The following is a 21,378-nucleotide window of genomic DNA, read 5'->3' as shown; positions in this document are numbered from 1 at the left end:
ACGGGGACAACCTCTATCGCCTCCTTTGCTAAAAGGGAATTAACTTCATCTTCCATCACCTGGCTTTGATCAGCAGGAACCAAAGTGTGCAACACCCCCTGAAAATGAGGTGGTTGAATTTTAAATTGGATCCTATAACCCTTCTTAACTATATCCAGAACCCATTTCGATATATTCGGAAGGCCTTTCCAGGCGTCTAAATAATCTGAAAGCGGGATGAGTCTTTCTGGGCTAGTCTCAGGTGATAAAGCAGATTTTACAGTGGCCTGAAGCAGTTTACTGGCAGGACGTAACTGAATCTTTTTCTTCTCTTTTTCAGCAGACCTCAAGAGGGTCGAATGAGACAGGGTTTTTGATAGTGCCGTACATTCGTTAGAAATGGGTGTAACCAGAGTCTGGTTACATCGATTTCCTGAGGGCTCCGTGGAGCGAAGTTTTAAAAATGTCACACGGAGGGGGACACCCTCTGAGGCCTGCGGATCCCGTCATGGCCTCTTGGCCGAAGCCTTCCTGCCCTGAATGACGGTCCTCAGATCCGTCTTCTGAGCCGGGGCTTTCGGCTGAGAGAGTTTCCTCCGGCGCCAGGCCTTTTGCGGGGGCGTCCGGGAGGCAACACTCTCCTTTTGCTGCTGGACATGTGAGGAGCTAGAGGCGGCACCCTCACGAGACTGCCCCCTGGCGGCAGGCTCGCGAGTCTTGGGATGACGGCAGGGAATCAGCTGTTTGAATGCGGCTGACTGCCTCCTCGTCTCCTGAAACCTCTCGACGACCTTATTAACACCGTCGCCGAAGAGGCCGCGAGGAGAGAGGGGGGCATCGAGCAGACAAGCCCTGTCCTTGTCGCCGATACCCGCTAGCGTCAGCCACAGGTGCCTCTCCGTAGCCACCAGTGCTGCCATAGAGCGGCCGATAGCACGAGCCGTCTCCTTGGTGGCACGGAGAGACACGTCTACCGCACGACGAAGTTCTCGAACATCGTCGTAGGAGACTTCCCCACTGTCATCCATTTCTTTTAGCACGTCAGCCTGGTATGCCTGAAGCAGCCCCATAGTGTGCAGGCAGCTACCAGCCTGACCCGCCGCCATATATGCCTTCCCCACCAAAGCTGATGTTGTACGGCAGGGCTTGGTGGGGAGCGCCGGAGCCTGCAGAGATGATGCCACACCGGGAGAGAGATGAGAAGCGAAAGTCTCTTCCACCCGTGGCATCCTCCCATAACCCATCTCCCTCGCTCCCATTATCTCAGAATATATGTGTGTATTGGGACCGGAAACACGGGAGGAGAAGGGTTTATTCCATGTCCTCGACACCTCGGTGTGGAGGTCATGAAAAAATGGCAGACTACGGCGTGGAGGTTGTGACTGGGTTTGCAGGAAACGTTCATCCAGCTTACTTTTAACAGCCGTTTCCTGCACCTGCGGTGGCCACTCAATATTTAATTTTGCCACCGCTCTGGTCACAACGTCCAGCAGCTCCTCAAAAGCAGGGGAATGGGATGGCGGTGTCACACATTCCTCTGCCTCGACACCCACAATATCTAACTCCTCGGAGCTAGATAAGTGAAGCGTCAGGTCCGTTTCGGGGCCGGGAGAAGCCGCAGTGCGGGCTCCCGAACCCTGAGCGGGACGAACGGATTCAGCATTGGAATGTTGAGAAAGGACCTCGGTCGTCTCAACATCCATTGCTAAATCCTTTTGTGATCCCCATGAATGCAGTCGCCGCGCTGCCTCAGCAGACGCGGGTCCTGATCCACGGGGAGCACGTGGTTGACCTGACTCTTCATCGAATAGAGCCAGGCGGGAACGGAGCTTTCTCAGGGGCATTTTCTCACAGTGCTCACAGGCAGCACCCTCAAGTGCTGCCTGAGCATGCTCCATTCCCAAACAAACCACACAAAGAGCATGAGTATCTCCTTCAGATAAAAAACGTGGACAAGGAGATACACATTTTTGAAAGCTCTTTTCCGCCATAATAACTCTTCAAAAGACAGACAACACCAAATAGAACAAACAGTAACACAGAGCGCTGCTGAAGAACAGAAGCTGTCATTTCCTTGTTCCTGTGACCCTTATATAGCGTCCGGGTCACCGTCACATGTGACGTCATGACGCACGATGACGCGCACCAATCCAGATTGGAATAGTTGTATAGTGACTTCAGATAGCGCATGCCGAAGGCATTCCCCGTAGCGTTGATATGACGCAGCGGGAGTTCCCCGTAACGAAGGGGAACATGCAGTAGATCACAAGAGTATAACATTAGTTACGAAAACCACACTTAATGTCAATAAGAACCGACCAGGAGTAACTGAAACACAGGTCTTAAAGGGTTAAATCCTTTTTTTAATTTTTTTATTCTTTATGCCTTAAAATATCTTGAATGTATCTCGACACTCTTGCCTCATTTAGTATACGCGGTTCTATGAATATGCAAATGAGCCCCGCCTCCACTCACTCACTCAGCTCAGAGATCCACTGGTTGACGATCACTCGTTGATCTGATTGGTTACAAGGTAGATTTCAAAGCGTGTTTTTGAGACTGTCTTTGGTTCACTGCAGTTTTAAGGAGAAAATACTCAGCAATGGTGTCGACTTATGAATTTACACATGGTTTGTCTTAAAGCATATTAAAAACCCCACATAGACATATAAACAACATTAAAAGCTGGATTTTCACCACAGGGGGACTTAAAGGCTATTTCAAAATTTCAATCATCATATCCAACCCATCCATTTTTTTTTAAGTCAAGAAATGATTCACACTTTCACCTTTTTGTAGCGAAATGCTATTAAAACACGCCTGTGGCGACATTTCTGCAAAATGATACAAGGCCACTTCTTACATTTGGCCAGAGGAGAACTGGCCTCCCAACTGAGCCTGGGTTCTCCCAAGGTTTTTTTCTACATTTCTGTCACCTGACCGAGTTTGATTAACTTGTCACTGTCGCCTGTGGCTTGCTTAGTTGCTTAGTTTAAACGACACAATATTCACAATATTCTCAAAACGTCATTCAGTATTATCGATTTGACTGCACTGACACTATTGAATGAGAACAAATCTTTAACTGAATTGAGATGAATATTGACACTTGTCTTCTTTAGAACTGCATTCTAGCAGATTCAAATTTGTTAGAATAAAAATTGTGTAGAACATCAACACTGTTAGTGAACTGAATCAACACTGAACTGACTCAAGCTGAAAAATGGCACTATCATCTTCTGTAGAGCTGCTTATAGCTGAATTTAACTGATTTCATAATGATGAACTTTACACATTTATTGAGTTGAATAAAGACACTATATGACTTGTTAGAGCTGCTTTACTGCACAGTCTGTCTCTTTTTTATTGTCTTCTTATTATTTCCATCCACCTTTTTACGCAAACGTTGAAAATGCCAAGATGTGCATAAATTCTAAAAACACGCATAAAAAAAACTTAAGGCAGATATTTATCCAATAAGAAGGCATGCACACAAACTATGATGGAAACATTTACTGAAAAAACAACATTCTTGATGCACAACAGAAAGCTCACATGACTTTGCCTCAACTGAGGATTTTAGATCATTTTGGAAAAATTATGGGAATGTTACTTTTCAATGTTCTCTAAACGTTCTGAAAGAAGAAGTAACTAAAAGTAACTGAAAGTTAACTAAAACATTTCAGGAAAAGAATGTTCCATGAATGATGAATAAATAATGAACCTTTTTCTTTGTGCTAACGTTTTAAGAACATTATTTAAGACCAGATAACTTTGAACAAACATTCAACGTTACTGGAAGAATATTTATTCATAAATTTTAAAGAACCTTGCCAGAACATTAGGGAAGTTCTGAGAACTGGGTTACAATACTTGTTCGGCGCTGACAGCGAGGGTCGCGATCTCTCTGCTTCTTCTCTCTCAGCATAAACAGCTGTTTTCACAGCTTTGTCGGTTCAGTGGGCGTGATGATCGAGAGTGAGTGCTCACACTGTGGTTGCATTCCTGGTGTGTAGCCGCGGCTATCTCCCTGTGCGTTTCAGCACCTCAGAGCACTTCTAAAAGGTGAAAAAAGTTCACTTTGAGAACCCCCACGAAAACGAGATGTTTCATCTCATGGGGTTGATCCTCTAATAAATGTTCATTCATTCATTCATTCATTCATTCATAAATAAATAAATAAATAAATAAAAGAGCTAACATGATCTGTCTGCATCTTTTTCAAGATGTCATTCAGATCGTGTGTTTCTGGATGCGGCCAATGTTTGACTCCGGCTGACGGGCATGATCGCTGTATCACATGCTTGGGCTATAGGCACGCTGAAATGGTTACGGTCGAGACTCCGATACCTCGAAAGAGGTGGAGCCCCTTCGCTTATTCCCCGATCTAGCGCTTCTTCTGCCCAGTAGAAGGTTAATAGCCTTGGTGACCACCACGGTTAATAGCCTTGGTGACCTGAGGATCACAGTCAGACCCAGAGCTCACGGCTATGCTTTCCCGGGCTGCCGCAAGTGTCGGGCTCGAGTGGAACCCTCCACCGTCTCCCAAACCTTTTCGGCTGGACGATTGGTACTTTGGGGCGGCCTGTGCTAGTTCCCAGTGCCCCGCTCCAGTGCCCATCTTTCCGGAAGTGCATGAAGAGGTTACCAGAGCATGGACGGCACCTTTTTCTGCCCGAAACCGTTCTGGTGCCTCTTCCTCCCCCACTACCCTCGACGGCGGAGCGGCGAAGGGTTACGTGGGGATCCTCCTGTTGGAGCGGTCTGTGGCGATGCAGCTGTGTCCCAAGACCGCTACCGCTACCCAAGACAAGGCTTACTCAGCCTGTGGAGAAGCTGCCTCCGTCCCTGCATGCCATGGCGCCCCTGCAGGTCTGCCAGGCCAAGGCACTCAAGGAATTTTAAAGGGTAGTTCCGACCAAGGCGTTATGCAGGAACTGCGTACAGCGACGGACCTCGCCCTCCGGGTGACGAAAGTCACTGCACTGATTGCAGTGAGCGATGCTTCCATGCCTTGCCACTCCTTTCCCCCTCTTCCATCGCCAGCGGGCAGCAGTGTGCGGCTCGGGGAAGCCACCAAGCCTTCCCACGCACCCTCTGCCCCACCCTGGAACCAGGTAAGAGTGGCACAACACACTCAGACTCCGCTTCGGGCCGCCTCAGTGCCTCCCGAGCCGAGTCCCTGTGTTCCACCTCGCTGCCCCAACCCGGGTACATCTGTGGTCCCGTTGGCCCCGCTTGCACGGTGTCTGGGAGTCTGGCTAGCGCTTCCCAGCCCGTCTCGCTGGCTCATCCGTAACATCAGACTCGGCTATGCGATTCAGTTCGCCGGCGCCCTCCCAAGTTCATTCTTGTCTTGCGGGCAGAGATCGATGTTCTACTGGCGAAGGACGCGATCAAGCCGGTTCCTCCAGCCTATATGAAGACAGGGTTCTACAGCCCCTACTTCATTTTACCCAAGAAAGGTGGTGGGTTACGGCCAATCTTGGACCTGCGAACCTTGAATCGGGCCCTGCACAAGCTCCCGTTCAAGATGCTCACGCAGAAACGCATTTTCAAATGCATCTGTCCCCAAGATTGGTTCAGGACACGTACTTTCATGTCTCGATTCTTCCTCGACACAGACCATTCCTGCGGTTTGCGTTTTAGGGTCAGGCATATCAGTACAAAGTCCTGCCCTTCGGGCTGTCCCTGACGCCCCGTGTCTTCACGAAAGTCGCGATGGCAGCCATTGTTCCACTCCGAGTGCATGGCGTTCATATTCTCAACTATCTCTACGACTGGCTGATCGTGGCTCAGTCTCGAGATCAGTTGTGTGAACACAGGGACATGGTGCTCCGTCACTTCAGCCTGTTGGGCCTTCGGGTCAACTGGGACAAGAGCAAACTCTCCCCTGCGCAGAGGATCTCTTATCTCGGTATGGAGTTGGATTCGGTCAACCAGACAGCGCGACTCACAAAGGAGTGCGTCCGGTCAGTGTTGAACTGCTTGAGTACAATCAAGAGCAGGACGGCAGTCCCACTGAAACTTTTTCAGAGGCTCCTGGGGCATATGGCATCCGCAACCGCAGTAACACCGCTCGGATCGCTTCATATGAGACTGCTTCAGCACTGGCTTCATGGCCGAGTCCCGAGATGGGCGTGGCAGAGCGGCACGTACCGGGTGCACGTCACCCCGCACTGCCTCCAAACCTTCAGCCCGTGGTCGGACCCTTAATTTCTATGGGCAGGTGTTCCCCTAGAACAAGTGACCAGGCATGCTGTGGTCTTCACGGATGCCTCTGCCACCGGCTGGGGGGCCACGTACAACGGGCATGCAGTTTCAGGTCTGTGGACGGGGCCTCAACTACATAGGCACATCAATTGCCTCGAGTTGCTCACAAGTACGCCTTGCGCTGGGCCGCCTCAAATGGCCGCTACATGGCAAGCACGCACTGGTCTGTACGGACAGCACTGTGACTGTTGCGTACATCAACCGTCAAGGTGGTCTCTGCTCCTTCCGTATGTCACAACTCGCCCGCCATCTCCTCCAATGGAGTCAGAAGCATCTGAGGTCGCTTCGTGCCATTCACTTCCCTGGCGTGCTCAATTGTGCAGCCGACGAGCTCTCACGACAGCCTACGCTTCCGGGAGAGTGGTGTCTCCATCCCCAGGTGGTCCAGCTGATATGGGACTTCTTCGGAGCCGCTCAGATAGATCTGTTTGCCTCTCCGGACTCGACCCATTGCCAGTTGTTTTATTCCCTGACCAAGGGGACCCTCGGCATGGATGCACACGAGCACAGCTGGCCCTGGGGCCTACGCAAGCATGCGTTTCCCCCAGTGAGCCTTCTCGCACAGACTTTGTGCAAAGTCAGGGAGGACGAGGAGCAGGTCTTGTTAGCTGCGCCGTATTGGCCCAACCGGACCTGCTTTCCAGGTGCTCCTTGCGACAGCACCTCCTTGGCCCATTCCTCTGAGGAAGGACCTGCTTTCTCAGAGACGGGGCACTCCATGGCACCCGCGTCCAGACCTCTGGAAACTCCATGTCTGGTCCCTGGACGGGACGCGGAGGTTCTAGGTGATCTGCCCCAAGTGGTGGTAGACACCATCACTTCTGCTAGAGCCCCCTCAACGAGGCGCCTCTATGCTCTGAAGTGGAACCTATTCGTTGAATGGTGTTCTTCCCACCGGGAAGACCCCCGAAGATGTCCGATCAGAGACATTTATTACACCGGAGATGCTGTTTCTGCTTCTTCCAGTCAAGTGTATGTAGGGAAATGCAGTGCAGTTTTATCATATTAGATACATTTTGAGTGTGTTGAAAGTTGTTCTATTGCTACTCTGTGTGTTGGCTACTATGAGGCACTTGTTTCACACTGCAGAGAGCTAGATCGATATTAAGCATGGTAAAACATGGTGCTCGCGGTAAAGAAAACGAGATTTAAACAATAAGATTAACTGTGTTGAGCAATATAACAATGATTAGTTATTCTGTCGATTAATGTATCCAAACAATTGCTCACCTGTCTAATAAAACGCATAATATATTAAAGCATCTTTGGTGTTTCCATGGTTTCTACAAAATAAAATGGAAATTGAGGGTAACGCGGGTAGGATGTCAGTGATAGGGGACATGATCCGTGTCCTGGTTAAAACTGCTTATTTCTCTTTATGTATTTAAACATTCTTAGAAACATTTGGGAAAATGTAAGTACACAAATCAACAAAATATATAATATTTATTTAATATAGAGGTTTTTGGATATTTTAATTCAAAAATCTTACATATTATACCTTTTAACTGACAAAAGTACAGAGAAAAACTTCCAATGTTTTCTCTGGGCAAATTAAAATTTTGATTTTGATGGCTGCAACACAATCCAAAATAGTTGGGGAAGAGGCTAAATAAAAGTGAAAAGATTACAGAATATCCGAGTTAAACTGTTTTGAAACAGTCCACAATTATCAGGTGAACTGGTAATACCTTAGGGTATGGTGTTTGGGTATAAAAGGAGTATCTCAATCTTTGTAAGCAAAGATGAGTCATGGCTCATCACTTTGTACCAAATGTCATGAAAGAATTGTCAAACAGTTCAATAATCATATTTCTCAAGGTGCATGACCTTCAATCCCTCATATGGCACTTCATGAGGAACCATTATGCTTCTGTGTTAAATATTGCCACATGGGCTCGTGATTACTTCGGAAAACCGTTGTCACTTAACACAGTCTGCCACTGCATCAAGAAATTAATCTTAAGACTCTGTTTCTCCGCAAGGAGAAAGCTATACATCAGTTCTATGCCGATATGCCGTTGTTTTTCTCTGGGCACCAGCGCATCTCAGATGCTCTAAAATACAGTGGAAATGTGTGCTGTGGCAACATCTGCCATGGGATGGGTGACTTGCATGTGTGTGTGAAGGCACCACTGACGTGGAGGAGTATATTGGGATTGTACAGAGACATTTAATAGCATCAAGATGACAATTTTCCTGGGAAGCAAGATGCCAGTGACAGGCCTCATTCCGCATATGTCTAGTGGTTTCTAGACACTCCACACAGTAGAAGGGATGTGCCTGACTGCCTGCCTAGAGTCCAGATCTGTCTCCTACTGAAAATGTATGGCCCATCATGAAAAGGAGAATCAGACAACAACGACCAAGGACTGTTGAGCAGCTGCCTTGTATCAGGAGAGAATGGGCAAAAATCAACTTGCAAAATTTCATCAATTAGTATTCTAAATACCCAAACTATTAAAAAGTGTAAGTTTAAGGTGATGTGACACTGTGATAAACATGCCTCTTTTCCAACTGTTTTGGAGTGTTTTGCTATTTAAATAAAAATAAACATTATATTTGACAAAATACACTTAAGTTGGTCAGTGATTGAAAATCTTTTCTTTGTACTTTTTGTCAGTTAAATACAGTTTAAAGGGAATTAACTAATCACAGATTCTTGATTTTATTGCATTTTACAAAATTGGGTTGCATCAACTGATGAGACTAAGGCTGCGTTCACACTGTCAATCCAAATCCGATTATTTGTGTATCCGATTGGAATCTGATCTAAAATGATTAATGTACACACTGTGGCAATGACGTTGCATTGGTAGGAATACCCAAAAACAACAACAACCGCAACATGGACGGATTTGCAATAGAGATGTTGTCTCATTTAAATTTTACAACATGGAAATGTGTAGCCGCCGCGCTGGACTATGCATCTTCTGACGCAGTGGCAGAACCGGAGGAGGCTGTTATGCACAGCTTTTTTCCGTGCTGTTGTCTCCGCCGGTTTCAAAACGTCTCCGTTATATTGTCATTTTCTGCTCGTCCGGCACTTTGCAACAACACAGCATTGTTTGTTGTACAATGTACAAATGAACAACATAAATACAGAAAGTGTGTTCATCCCTGTCCTCGCTATATTCCAGGTGGGGATCCATATATTCTTTTATGTTAGTTGTTTGGGAGCAGAGCATGCTTGCTCAGCCCTCGAGGGGGTTGAGTGTGAGCATTGCGAGCGTTTACCTCTTTGAACGCTTCGCTCCTGGCTGGCGATCAAAGCGGCCAGCTCTGTGCCCCACGTTGTGCGGGTCCCGCGGTTGCCGAGGCAACCCGGCGGCTTCACTCGTGGGGATCACAGATGGAGTTAGGGGAGGGATTTGAGACAGCTTCAGCCCTTTGTCAGCCCTCATCCGCTAGCTCTATTACTCACGCTTGGGATCCGGAAGCTCGCTCCAAGGCTTCTTCTGCTCCAAGCGAGGGTTTGATGCTGGGCTTATCTTCTTCTGAGGAAGTTGATGTGCTCAGCATCGAAGGTGGCGATTTGGGTGATTCGCCAGGCTAATCACCACAGTATGAGGAGTTATTGGAGGGGATAACTCGTGCTATGGCCAGGTTGAACATCGAATGGCCGGCCGGGAAGCAGGAAGCGCAGTCAAAAAGCAAGCTAGATGAGTGCGTCCTGCAGTCTGCACCACAACCTCCACGTCGGGTGTTGCCGTTTTTCCAAGATTTCCATACTGAGGTATTGAGATCCTGGAATAAGCCATATTCAGCCAGGCTTTCTAGTCCCACTGTTCACCTTTATGCTTTAATAGTGGGGGAGAAACAGAACAGTTATCGTGTTATGCCCAAGATAGAGGAAACATTGGCAGCTTATTTATCACCAGACACTGCGTCCTCATTAAAAGCCCCGGCATTGCCCTCCAAACCATGCCGCATAACATCTTCTTTGGTGGGCAAGGCGTACATGGCAGCAGGTCAGGCAGGCGCTTGCCCTTCACACCATGGCTATTTTACAAGCCTACCAAGCCGACCTGCTGGGAGATTTAAACAAGGGGGAAAAGATTGATGCTGAAGATATTAAAGAGCTGAGAATAGCCACCGATTTGTTTCTCCGCGCTACCAAGGAGACGGCCCACGCTATTGGCCAGTCCATGGCAGCCAATGGGCCGCCCCAGCCATTTACATCTGGCTCCTCATACAGGCAGACACAGAGAGAGAGTGTTGCTAATCGAGCCCCTCCACAATGATCTAAGGGCTCGAGGCAACACTCTCAACCGAAGCCCGCGAGCCAGAAAACGGATTTGAGGATCGTTTGAGGGTTTCTGTAACGAGGTCCTGATGGTCAGATCAGGCCTCTGAGGGTGCCCCTTCCTAGGCCGGAGCGAATTACCCCGATTACAATCCTCGAAACAATCCAGACACAATACACCCGACACAATCCTCGACTTCCGCTCGTCAAGCTAGCGGTCGTGGGGAGTTTGTTCTCCATAGAAAGGCCTGTAGAAAAATTTATTCGGTTAGTTCCTGCCGGGAATTTGATTCAGAACACCGAAGCTGCTCTTTAAAATATACCAGTGATGGAGGGCCGCTCGACCCAGGGTCTGTGGAAGGAACATGACAATAACAACATGACTATCATAACAACAGAGATGTTAGCTGTACTGCTAGCCTTAAGGCACTTTCTCCCAGACCTCAGAGGTCATCATGTTCTGGTGAGAATAGACAATACGTTGGTGGTCTCGTATATAAATCATGAGGTATATAAATCATGAGATTGTGCCCTCTGTGCAGACTGGCGCATCAGATCATCTTATAGACCCAAGGGAGGATTCTCTCGCTGAGAGCAATCTATATACCATGGCATCTAAATGTGGGAGCAGACATCCTGTCGAGGCAGGGGCTGAGGCCCAGGGAATGAAGACTACACTCTGGGATGGTGCAGTTCATTTGAAGGTAGTTCGACCAGGCGGACGTGGATCTGTTTGCGTCACAAGAGAACTCGCATTGTCCACTCTGGTTTTCCCTCACTTATCCAGCTCCTCTGTGACTGGATGCTTTGGTACAGCCGTGGCCGAGGCTTCATCGACGCAGCGCAAGTTCCTTTGAAAGGGAACGTCTCAGGTTACCTATGTAACCATGGTTCCCTGAGAAGGGAACGAGACACTGTGTCCCTTTGCCATGCTTCTTGCACACCTGGGAGCGGCTTGCTTCAGCCGATCAGCTGTGATACGGCTCCTTTATAGCTTCTGCATTCCGCCGGCACGCGTCACGGGATGACGTTGCACCAATCAAGATTGGACTAAGTTGCACATGTGATATCAGGAGCGCTGACGCTGAAGGGATTCCCCAAAGGGTCGTCATCGACACAGCATCTCCTTGCCTTCTCAGGGGTAACCTGAGACGATTTCCAGAAATACGATTTGAATAGGATTTCAAACCACATATTAGTAGCTTGAAACAGATTTGTAAAAATCGCATTCATGTTTTTGTTTGCTGTTCACATTAGTTAATTCTGATCCAATTTCGATCAGATATGCACAAAAATCGGATTTGGACTGACAGTCTGAACGTAGCCTTAGTCTGATCCTTGCATGTCTCACCCTTTTGAATAGAAGTGTCCTGATGCAATCTGTTGAGGCTCCAGTTGATCTTTGCTGAAGTTGTCTTGATGAAAGAGAACCAGTTTGAGTCAGAAGGTCTTTGATGAATGAAAAGACAAGGCCGCAGCCTGGCAGAAATATAAGGGTCCTTGGAAGACTTCTAGCTCATCTTCAATTTCTCAGAATCAGTATAGGGGAAGTAGGGGAAGGGCCTGATCTTGTGATCAGGGATCTTTTAAAGCATGGAGATGTGTCATCCTCGGGAGAAGAGTTGTTCCTTTGAAGGGAAACTTTACGATCCTTTGTCTTCTAGCAGGGTGTTTTGCAAATGAAAATGGATTGGGTGTGAAGAGAAGAGACTTTTAAGATTTTTATAATACTGATATGTTACAGAGTTAGACATAAATGTAATGTAAATGAACATTTAAATCGCAGTTCATAGATACCACACATGCTATGTATGTGATCTTGGTTTACTACAGAGTGCCATTCTGAGTCATTCCTTCAATAGCGTTTGAATTAATACATGCGCAAAACAATGTAAAAGAACATATCAGTCATTACAATTTTGTATTTTTATATCAATATGGTACAAGATTATCCTATTCAAATCAATGTGATAAACGAGTTAGGTCAAAAGTAATCTAAAAGTAATCTAAAAGTAGTCAGATTATATTACCTTAAATGTGTAATGTAATTGGATTATGTCACTAACTTAAATTTTCGCCATGTAATTTGGAATCAGTAACCGATTACAGTTTGTAATTAATCTTTGCAGCACTGCTTGTTGGCTGGGATTCTGCATTTCATGCAACAATTTTTACAGCCACACTTTCTTGAAAACACTGTATTCCTCATGGCATCTTTCATTTCAGTTTGTTTTGCAGTTTGGAAAAACCATCACATGCGCACTGTGACCAACTACTTTATCGTGAACCTGTCCTTCGCAGACATCCTAGTCACAATCACATGTCTTCCTGCAAGTCTTGTGGTGGACATTACAGAAACCTGGTTCTTGGGACAGACCCTGTGCAAGATACTACCTTACTTACAGGTAAGGACACGGATAATGTATGGACTTTTATCAAATAATTTGCCACTATATTTTCATAGGAAACCATTATGCATCTAAATACAGTTTCAAATATTTTGATACATTTGTGAATTATGATATGTTTGATCTTGCACATCTGCAACTTCTGACGCAGAACTAACACAGTTTCTACTGCTCAAGGCTGCTTGCACTTTTTGTAAGTTATTGCTTTGCTTCGCCGTCAGTAAATCACGTAAACAGCTTAAGCTCTTTGAAAGGTTTTTTTTGTTTTTTATTCAATTTTTTGAGATTAAGATGCACTGCCATAAATGACATGCTTGTCAACACCATTTGATGGAACTGATGGAGTTCCTGAATGACAACATGCTCTTCTGGTCATTTTTAAGGAACACATTTACTCAACCTTCTGTCCTTTGAAGGACCTAATGGATCATCTGTAATATTTCCGCTGACATACCCTTCAGAGTTTGAAAGCTACAAGTACTGTTGTTTCTTCTCTATCCCTGATGGGCATAGTAATCTTCCCTTGTTGGATAACTGAATATTAATGAGAGTTTTGAAGTTATCAAGACTGAAGAAGCAGCTGTGAGCCATGGCTGCAGCTCCTTCAAGTGTTCACATATGCCTGAATAAAATCAGGTTTTTTCTAATCACATTCATGCTTTTTGACCCTCAAATAGAGTCATGTTTGATTGATGCAAGTATAATGTAGGATTGATTCGAATGCATCCCAGACACTTAAGCTCAAACTTCTTCAAGCTGACATTTAGAGTAAAGCCAGAACATCACAATAGTTGCTATGCAGATGCATTCAGACATATGCAGCGTGGAGCACTTCAAAAAGCATATCTGTTGGAAATTGAACAATTTGCACAGAACACACGCATTGAAAATCGAGCGATAATCATGTCATCGTCCTGTTGTTTTTAAATAGGGTACTGCTCTTTTAGAAATGAAATTTCTACAACACAATACACATTTATATTGACTGAAAATGGATATCTGTGAGTTTCAATCTGATCCAATCTGGAATGCTTCATCTACATCAGTGCAATACATGCATGCATTCATTGTTTTTCTCTTTTTGTTTTTAATTGGGACTGTCTGGTATCCACTCCTTAAAGGAGGAGCTCTGTAACTTGTTCCCTGTTTTAATTATTATTAATAATATTTATTATTATGATTTACTTTGATTGGGTTCCTAAAACTTCCTCTCAATTATAAATAGGTTTGATTCCATAAAGTCCAGCTACAAAAACAAAATAAAGCACTTACTAATATTAGTAGTAACTGTAATATTAGTGAAGATTAAATATTTTATTTATTTACTTGCGACCACTAACTGATAATACTACGAACATCCAAATGCGTTATTCAATTATTGAAATATCAACTTAAATTATCTATGTCAACTAATTATTTCACAGCTACATTTTGGGGCAAAAACAACATTTGTTGGGTCATGCCTTTCCACAGTAGAAATTGTTCACACTATTTATTCATTTGTTCCCTCGTTTTAGTTAAATTGTGACCACATTATTAATAATATGTTTCCTTGTTTCAGGTCAACCAGAGCCACAGTACCTTGTAAAAAAAATCCATTGCTAATACTTGCCGATATTTGTTCTGTGTAATTCCCATCAAAGATGAACAAAAGACAAATTGTACAAAAGACAATGGAAATTGATATTGAGGATATAGTTAAAACCTATACGTTATTTGCCAACTCAAGTTTCTAAGAAAGCATGTTTTATTTTAAACATTTCAATTTCAATTAGAGAAAGGGAACAAATGAAGAAATTATTTCTAATGATTAGTTTTCTGCGAAGTCTGCAAGTTTTTAAATAATTTTAAACTCATCCCTAAGTTCACTTAATCGTGGTATTTTGATAAAATAAAACTATTAAATTGTGAGATTGATATTTCATCTAGTATAACAATTAGCATATGACAGTGTACAGAATAGCAGGAATTACTTTCCTACATAATTATATTATATTACTGTATATTAGATTGTTTATTTGTACTGTATATTACTCAGTACTTAAATGTATAATTAGAATGTAACTAGGACACCTTCAAATAATGTGTAACCGTTCTTTGTCTGGTCATAATTCTTGTTTCACACTGTGGTTTGTGGGTCTCCATCTCCTGTCTATTGCTTTCTAGACGATCTCCGTGTCGGTCTCGGTCCTGACTCTGAGCTGCATTGCCCAGGATCGCTGGTACGCTATCTGCCACCCGCTGAAGTTCAAGAGCACTGCCAAAAGAGCCCGCAAGAGTATCGTTCTGATCTGGCTGGTCTCCTGCGTGATCATGATTCCTCAAGCTATAGTCATGGAGTGCAGCAGTCTTCTGCCAGAGCTCACCAACAAAACCAGTCTGTTCACCGTATGTGATGAACACTGGGCAGGTAAGACATCTTCTGCTACTTCACCGTCTCCTCTCACTAGGGCTATATATCATTTTAAACAGGCCATTTATTTTTTGCTATGGGAGCACAGAGAGATAGTAAGGCTTAATCGAGTATCGACTGCAACCTCAAGAACATAGTAAATGGCTGTTTTATGGCCAAAATTGTGTTCTCGTCACAACAGTGTTCAATTAACCCCCTGGAATTTGAGGCATTTTTTGACATGACAGTTCTTTCACCGCCTCGGGCCCAATTCCCTTGCCCTTATCCAGGCCTTTAAGTAGAAAATGGAAGACTCCTACGCAGAGATTGTAGTCTAATTCATCTAACTTATTTTTTCTATGAACCTCCTGCTCTCCTCAAGAGCTGACTGTGCATTCTCAGCTTCTAAACAAACTGCACAAAAGGAGACGCACACTTGCTGAATTGTTTGCTCACCATCCCATTTTTATTTCTTATTCTGACAAACAACAATAAAAAAGGCAAACTATTTCACAAATAACGCTTCCTGAAGACAAACAAGCTAATGATGTCTAATGCGGCACCATTTTATAGTCATAATGGCGCACCATTTCACGTCTTGTGACTGCCGTTGGCCAATAGAATTGCCGTGATTTCACACATGCTTCAGAGACTGAATGACATGGATTTAGTCATACTTTTTTTTGAGAATAATCCTTTTTATGGCCTTTTATGTGAATAAAGTATTAACATTAAGAGATTAAAGTAGTAATATTATCAGAATAAAGTTTTGAATATAAAAAATATGCTGTGTACAATACAGTATGATTTGTTCAGTAATTCCAGGTAACAGTCCAACCTAACCACCCTTTGTGTCTAATCATTAGTTATATTTTGTATTCGTAGAATTTGTGATTACATCACATCCTCTTTAACGTTTCAGCTCAACATACTGTTGTGAATAATGAACTCCTCATACTGGCCGTTGTTAGTGGGATTTATCAGTAATGTTTCAGTATATTCTCCTTTCAGTTTTATAAATGGAAATTTGTCAAAAGCGAAAACCCAAAGGCACATTTCCCCCCTTTTTCTCCCAGTTTCCCAACTGTTCCGTACTGCGTGTTGTTGGAGTCAACATTAATCAGACTCAAATGGATTCAAACGTTTATATTGCTGCGTGGCATATTCCTTTACAAAGATTACATCTGTCTGCATTGATCGTTCCCTTGCTGAGCAAAAAGACACTATGAGAGATGAAAAGACATGAAAGGCAGAGCGCGGCCCCCTGATGAGAGACGTGGGCCGTCCTCCCCGATGAGTCTCACACAGTGGCCCCGATGAGTCAGGCATCCAGCAGTGAAAGCAGCCCGTGAGAGGAGGTGAGGGCCCAGCGGATTAGCACTGGGTCAAACACTAATCTCCCTGGTGCCAGGCAATTTGGTGAATGAGAAAAATTAAACCAATTTCAACTTTTCCAATATCGAACAAATAGAATTTCACATCACCAAGTCAGGATTTCATTGCAAGATTTGCTGTCACACAACAAAACAAATGAGGTCTAAATGCAGGTTACTAAACTGATAAATGCCAATTTTAATTGGGGAATAGAACAAATTAGGTAAAGGGATAAATTACATCATATAGGGGTGAGCGGGACACAACCTAACACGGGGCTAGTTGTAACACACTTGCTTTAAATACTTCCACACATGCCAGTTTGATGAAACTTAGTGTATTTACTAGTTGCCATTTCAACACTATATAGAGAAAAAAAATCGCCAAAAATCTGAAATCTTTGGGAGATATCACTGAACATTTATTTAATCATTGCAAAAGCACATTACTTTTACTTTTATTAGCCGGGTTTAAATCCCAGTTGTGCAGGCGGGGCATGTTGTCATACTGTGTTACAATGAGCCTCTATTAGAACTACAATATTCTATTCTATACTTAATGAATTCTATTAAGAAACCATGAGAAAAAGGTGAATAAAGACTGAGAGTCAATGTTCAGAAATTATTCATTATTATTGTGTTTTGAACTATGCTTCATAGCTGCATTTTGTGGTGTTTGTTGTCAAACTCAAAAATTAGTTATTAAAAAATGCCATTATTTTATATATAAAAAAGTTAATAATTGTGTTTTATTGAGAAAAGATTTTGTTTTATATAGTAAAATAGTTTGTCTTGTATACTAGTTTGATTAGATCAGAAAACATTTAAATCTGTCATATGGTTATGTTACAATGAATCCCACCTATGGGGCATGTTGTCACATTTCACTTCCATTCTTTTGGAGTAAATCAAGAAAAAAGTATACACCGTATTAATGAAACAACACCACATAATTGTACTAGACATGTGTGAAATGAATGCTGGTAAAAACAAATACTCTGAACCTAAGTAGGTTTACACACACTGAGAAAGTCAAAAAGCATTAGGTTGTGCCCTGCTCTCGCCTACTCACCCTCATGTTTTTCTAAACCCATAGGACTTTGGTTAATCTTCAAAAGACAAATTAAGATACTTTTAAGGATATTTGAATTTATAATTCTTAATTTTTTTGTAAAATAAATCCCTTTCTGAGCTGATATGCGATGGAAAAAGGAGAAGAATGAGTTCGGTAAAAGGCGGATTTGAACTCGGGTCGGTCGCACCAAAAGCTAACGCCATCCACCTTACACTCCTCACCACTGCATCTGTTATCAGTGGATTTTGATTGGCTCAATCAGACAGTGGTGGGCGGAGTCAGTGTAAATACCCTCTGCCAACAACATGGACTAATTTCACTTGGTGTAAATACCAGTGTAAATACTTGGTGTAAAAATCAGTTTGTAGAACTTAAAAATTTCAGATCCCACTCTGCCCCCCTTTCCTCTGGTGTTCCCCAAGGCTCTGTCCTTGGACCCCTTTTGTTCATTATTTACCTTCTCCCTCTTGGCCATATTTTTCGTAAACATAACATCCAGTTCCATTGCTATGCAGATGACACCCAGCTCTTCTTATCCACCAAACCCACTACATCCCTTCCTCCCACCTCCCTATCTAATTGCCTTCAGGAAATCAGATCCTGGTTCTCGCTAAACTTTCTCAAGCTTAACAGTGACAAATCTGAACTCCTCCTTATTGGCACCAAATCCATCCTCTCTAAAATAAATGACTTCTCCATCTCTATCGAAAATTCATCTGTGTTTCCCTCCCCTCAGGTTAAGAGTTTGGGTGTCATCTTAGATAGTACTCTGTCATTTCAGTCCCACATTAATAATATCACTCGGTCAGCATATTTCCATTTACGTAACATCTCTCGCTTACGCCCAACTCTTTCCGCCAACAGTGCTGAAATTCTGGTTCACACCCTGGTCACCTCCCGCCTAGATAAACTCTGCTGCCCGTATCATTACTAGAACCCCCTTCATCAGTCATATAACACCTGTCCTGCAGCAACTTCATTGGCTTCCCTTCAAATATCGCATAATTTATAAAATTCTTCTCCTTACATTTAAAGCTATCCATAATCTTGCCCCCAAGTATCTCACTGAGCTCCTTCATATCAAGATGCCCACCCGTTCTCTCAGGTCCTCTTCCTCCATTCATCCTTCCACATGCTCGTCTGGTTACCATGGGGTTTAGAGCTTTCAGTCATTCAGCCCCACACCTCTGGAACTCTCTGCCCCACTACATTCAACACTCCACGTCCATAACTACTTTCAAAACTCACTTAAAAACTTATCTTTTTAGACAGGCATACTCTCTTTAACTTTTACATTTGTTTTGACTGTAAGGACCCCACCCTTTCTCCTGTTCTTTTTTAATAGTATTATTATGTTATTATATTGCCTGCTTGCGCTGATTCAATGTTAAATGGATTGAGTGTTTTATTGTTGATTTTGTAAGGTGACCTTGAGTGTTGAGAAAGGCGCCTATAAATAAAATGCATTATTATTATTATTATTATTAAATAGACATTTACATTTACACTATTATATAAATAGTATTTTTTTTTTTTATGAAACCTGAGAGGTTTCTGTCCCTCCATTGAAAGTGCAGGAAACCAAAACTTCATAAATCCATATTAAATGCGTGGATTAATCCAAGTATTGTGAAGAGATATGATTGCTTTATGTGATTATTCAATTTAGGCTTTTATTTACATCTACACAATACCACATTTTAAAGGGGTGGTATAATGCCCCTTTCACAAGATGTAAAATAAGTCTCTGATGTCCCCAGAGTGTGTATGTGAAGTTTTAGCTCAAAATACCCCACAGATATTTTTATATAGCATGTAAAAATTTTACATTTTTGAGGGTGAGCAAAAACGCACCGTTTTGTGTCTGTTCCTTTAAATGCAAATTAGTCGCTGCTCCCAGCACAGGGGGCGGAGCTTCAACAGCTTCCACTCACACAGACATGCACTGAAAATTTCAAAAACGTTTAGCCTTTTATGTTCAAACCATTCAGACAATGATGGAGAGACTCAGGAAGAAATGACAACATGTAGAATGCAACAGGATGTTTCTGAATGATTAGTTGATGAATATATGTAGCTTATGTGTAGTCATTGATTAGCATATTCTGTTTTGATAATCTATAAATCGTGTTCCGGGGGTGGGGTTTATGTAAATTTTAGGGTTGGTGATGTCACTAACCCGTGAGGAATGTGGTGTAGTCTCTACCAGCCGTTTGTTGTAGTCTTTAAAAAGTGATTTCTTTTAAAGAAAATATCTCCCTTTGCTTTGAACTTTGAGCGTTTTAACTTTGCAGATGTTGTTTATGCTCAAACAGCAACATTACACACTAACTAAAGTTAGAAAAGTTAAATCATAATCAACCACCCCTTTAAACAAATATGGTAAAGAAAATTGTGCATGCATCGCGTTCTCAGAAGTGTCACATTCTTCAACTTTTATATTAAAACATGGAGAAATGACACGCTTATTTCACTTTTAAGTTAAGTTTTATGAAAGTATTATAATGCATGCCCTGAGGCTTCTTGCTGTGCTTAATATATTACATAACGTTGATCAATATATATATATACATATAAATCAAATCACTATAGTTAACATCATTGCATATACACCATTTTAAAGGTGCTATAAGCGATGCCGGGAGTCGTAACTTCTTGTTGACATTCGAATTGTTGTCAAACAAATCGGAGGCTAGCTAGACCCTCCCTCCTCCTCATCCCGTCTCCTCCCTCCTCCCCTCCCTTCCGGCATAAAGAAAAGTCAAAGTAGTCACTACAAACAAAGTTATGTTTTACTGATACTTCATTCAATGTGTAATGCCACCAAATTAGATAAATGCTTTTATATATTGCAGAAAAAGAGAAACATTATCTTAAAATCGTTTCGCCACCTGAGGTTATAACTATAGCTCCCATACAAGGACGCAATAATAGCAAGATAACGTTAGCTTCGCGTTTCCCAGTGAGCATAAACAACGGTGGCGTCGTAAACAAATTTAGTCAAAGTTAACATTCAAATTCATAACAAACAGTGGGTGAAAACAATCATTCACACAAGTTGTTGCTCTACTGTGAATTTGCTTGATCATTTACAATAGAGATTGATCGCTAGCTGCTAGAAACATACATGTTGTATTCACCAAAGTTAACGCTGACTGCATAGTTCTAGCTAATTACATCCTTGTGTTGGTTTGGCGAACATGAACGTCAATTTAGAAAGAAAAATGGATTTACCTGTTCTGCAAAAACAGAGCACCTGAATGTCGGATTGGAATCCCTTCTGCCGGCGGAGTTCTCGCCACCTTTCAAAGGTTTTTCCGATGTAAATTCGGTACTTCACGTGTTCCTTATCCTTGTCCCTCTTCTTTGCAATTTGTTCATCGGAACGTCGTCTCTTTGGTCGTGTGTCGGCCATAATTCAAACTTCCCTCTTCATGCTTCTCTCTCCTCCACACCCCCTTCATGTGTACGCGCACTAACCCCCAAACCACACCCCTCAAATACTTCTTGTCGGTGATTGGCCGAAGCACTGTTTGTTGGGTTTCGTGGTACGGGTGAGCCCAGTTTGTTTTTGTTGCCGTTTGTGGAGCCTGTGGTGCCTAGAGAGACCGCGTTTTTTTTACAGTGTGTTC

The 21,378-nt window shown here is 43.2% G+C and overlaps 1 protein-coding gene across 2 annotated transcripts in view; it reads left to right on the top strand.

The window, feature by feature from the left end:
• Positions 1 to 21,378, top strand: part of hcrtr2 (hypocretin (orexin) receptor 2) — a 53,091-nt gene that overhangs the window by 17,800 nt on the left and 13,913 nt on the right. For both annotated transcript variants that reach the window (XM_082153904.1, XM_082153905.1), the window contains exons 2-3: positions 12,725 to 12,903; positions 15,073 to 15,316. In XM_082153904.1, the coding sequence (XP_082010030.1) occupies positions 12,725 to 12,903; positions 15,073 to 15,316 (423 nt within the window). The remainder of the gene's footprint in view (positions 1 to 12,724; positions 12,904 to 15,072; positions 15,317 to 21,378) is intronic.

The sequence above is a fragment of the Leuciscus leuciscus genome (genome assembly GCF_965113295.1).
Source record: "Leuciscus leuciscus genome assembly, chromosome: 22".
NCBI lineage: Eukaryota > Metazoa > Chordata > Actinopteri > Cypriniformes > Leuciscidae > Leuciscus > Leuciscus leuciscus.
This window is presented reverse-complemented; position numbering and strand designations above follow the sequence as displayed.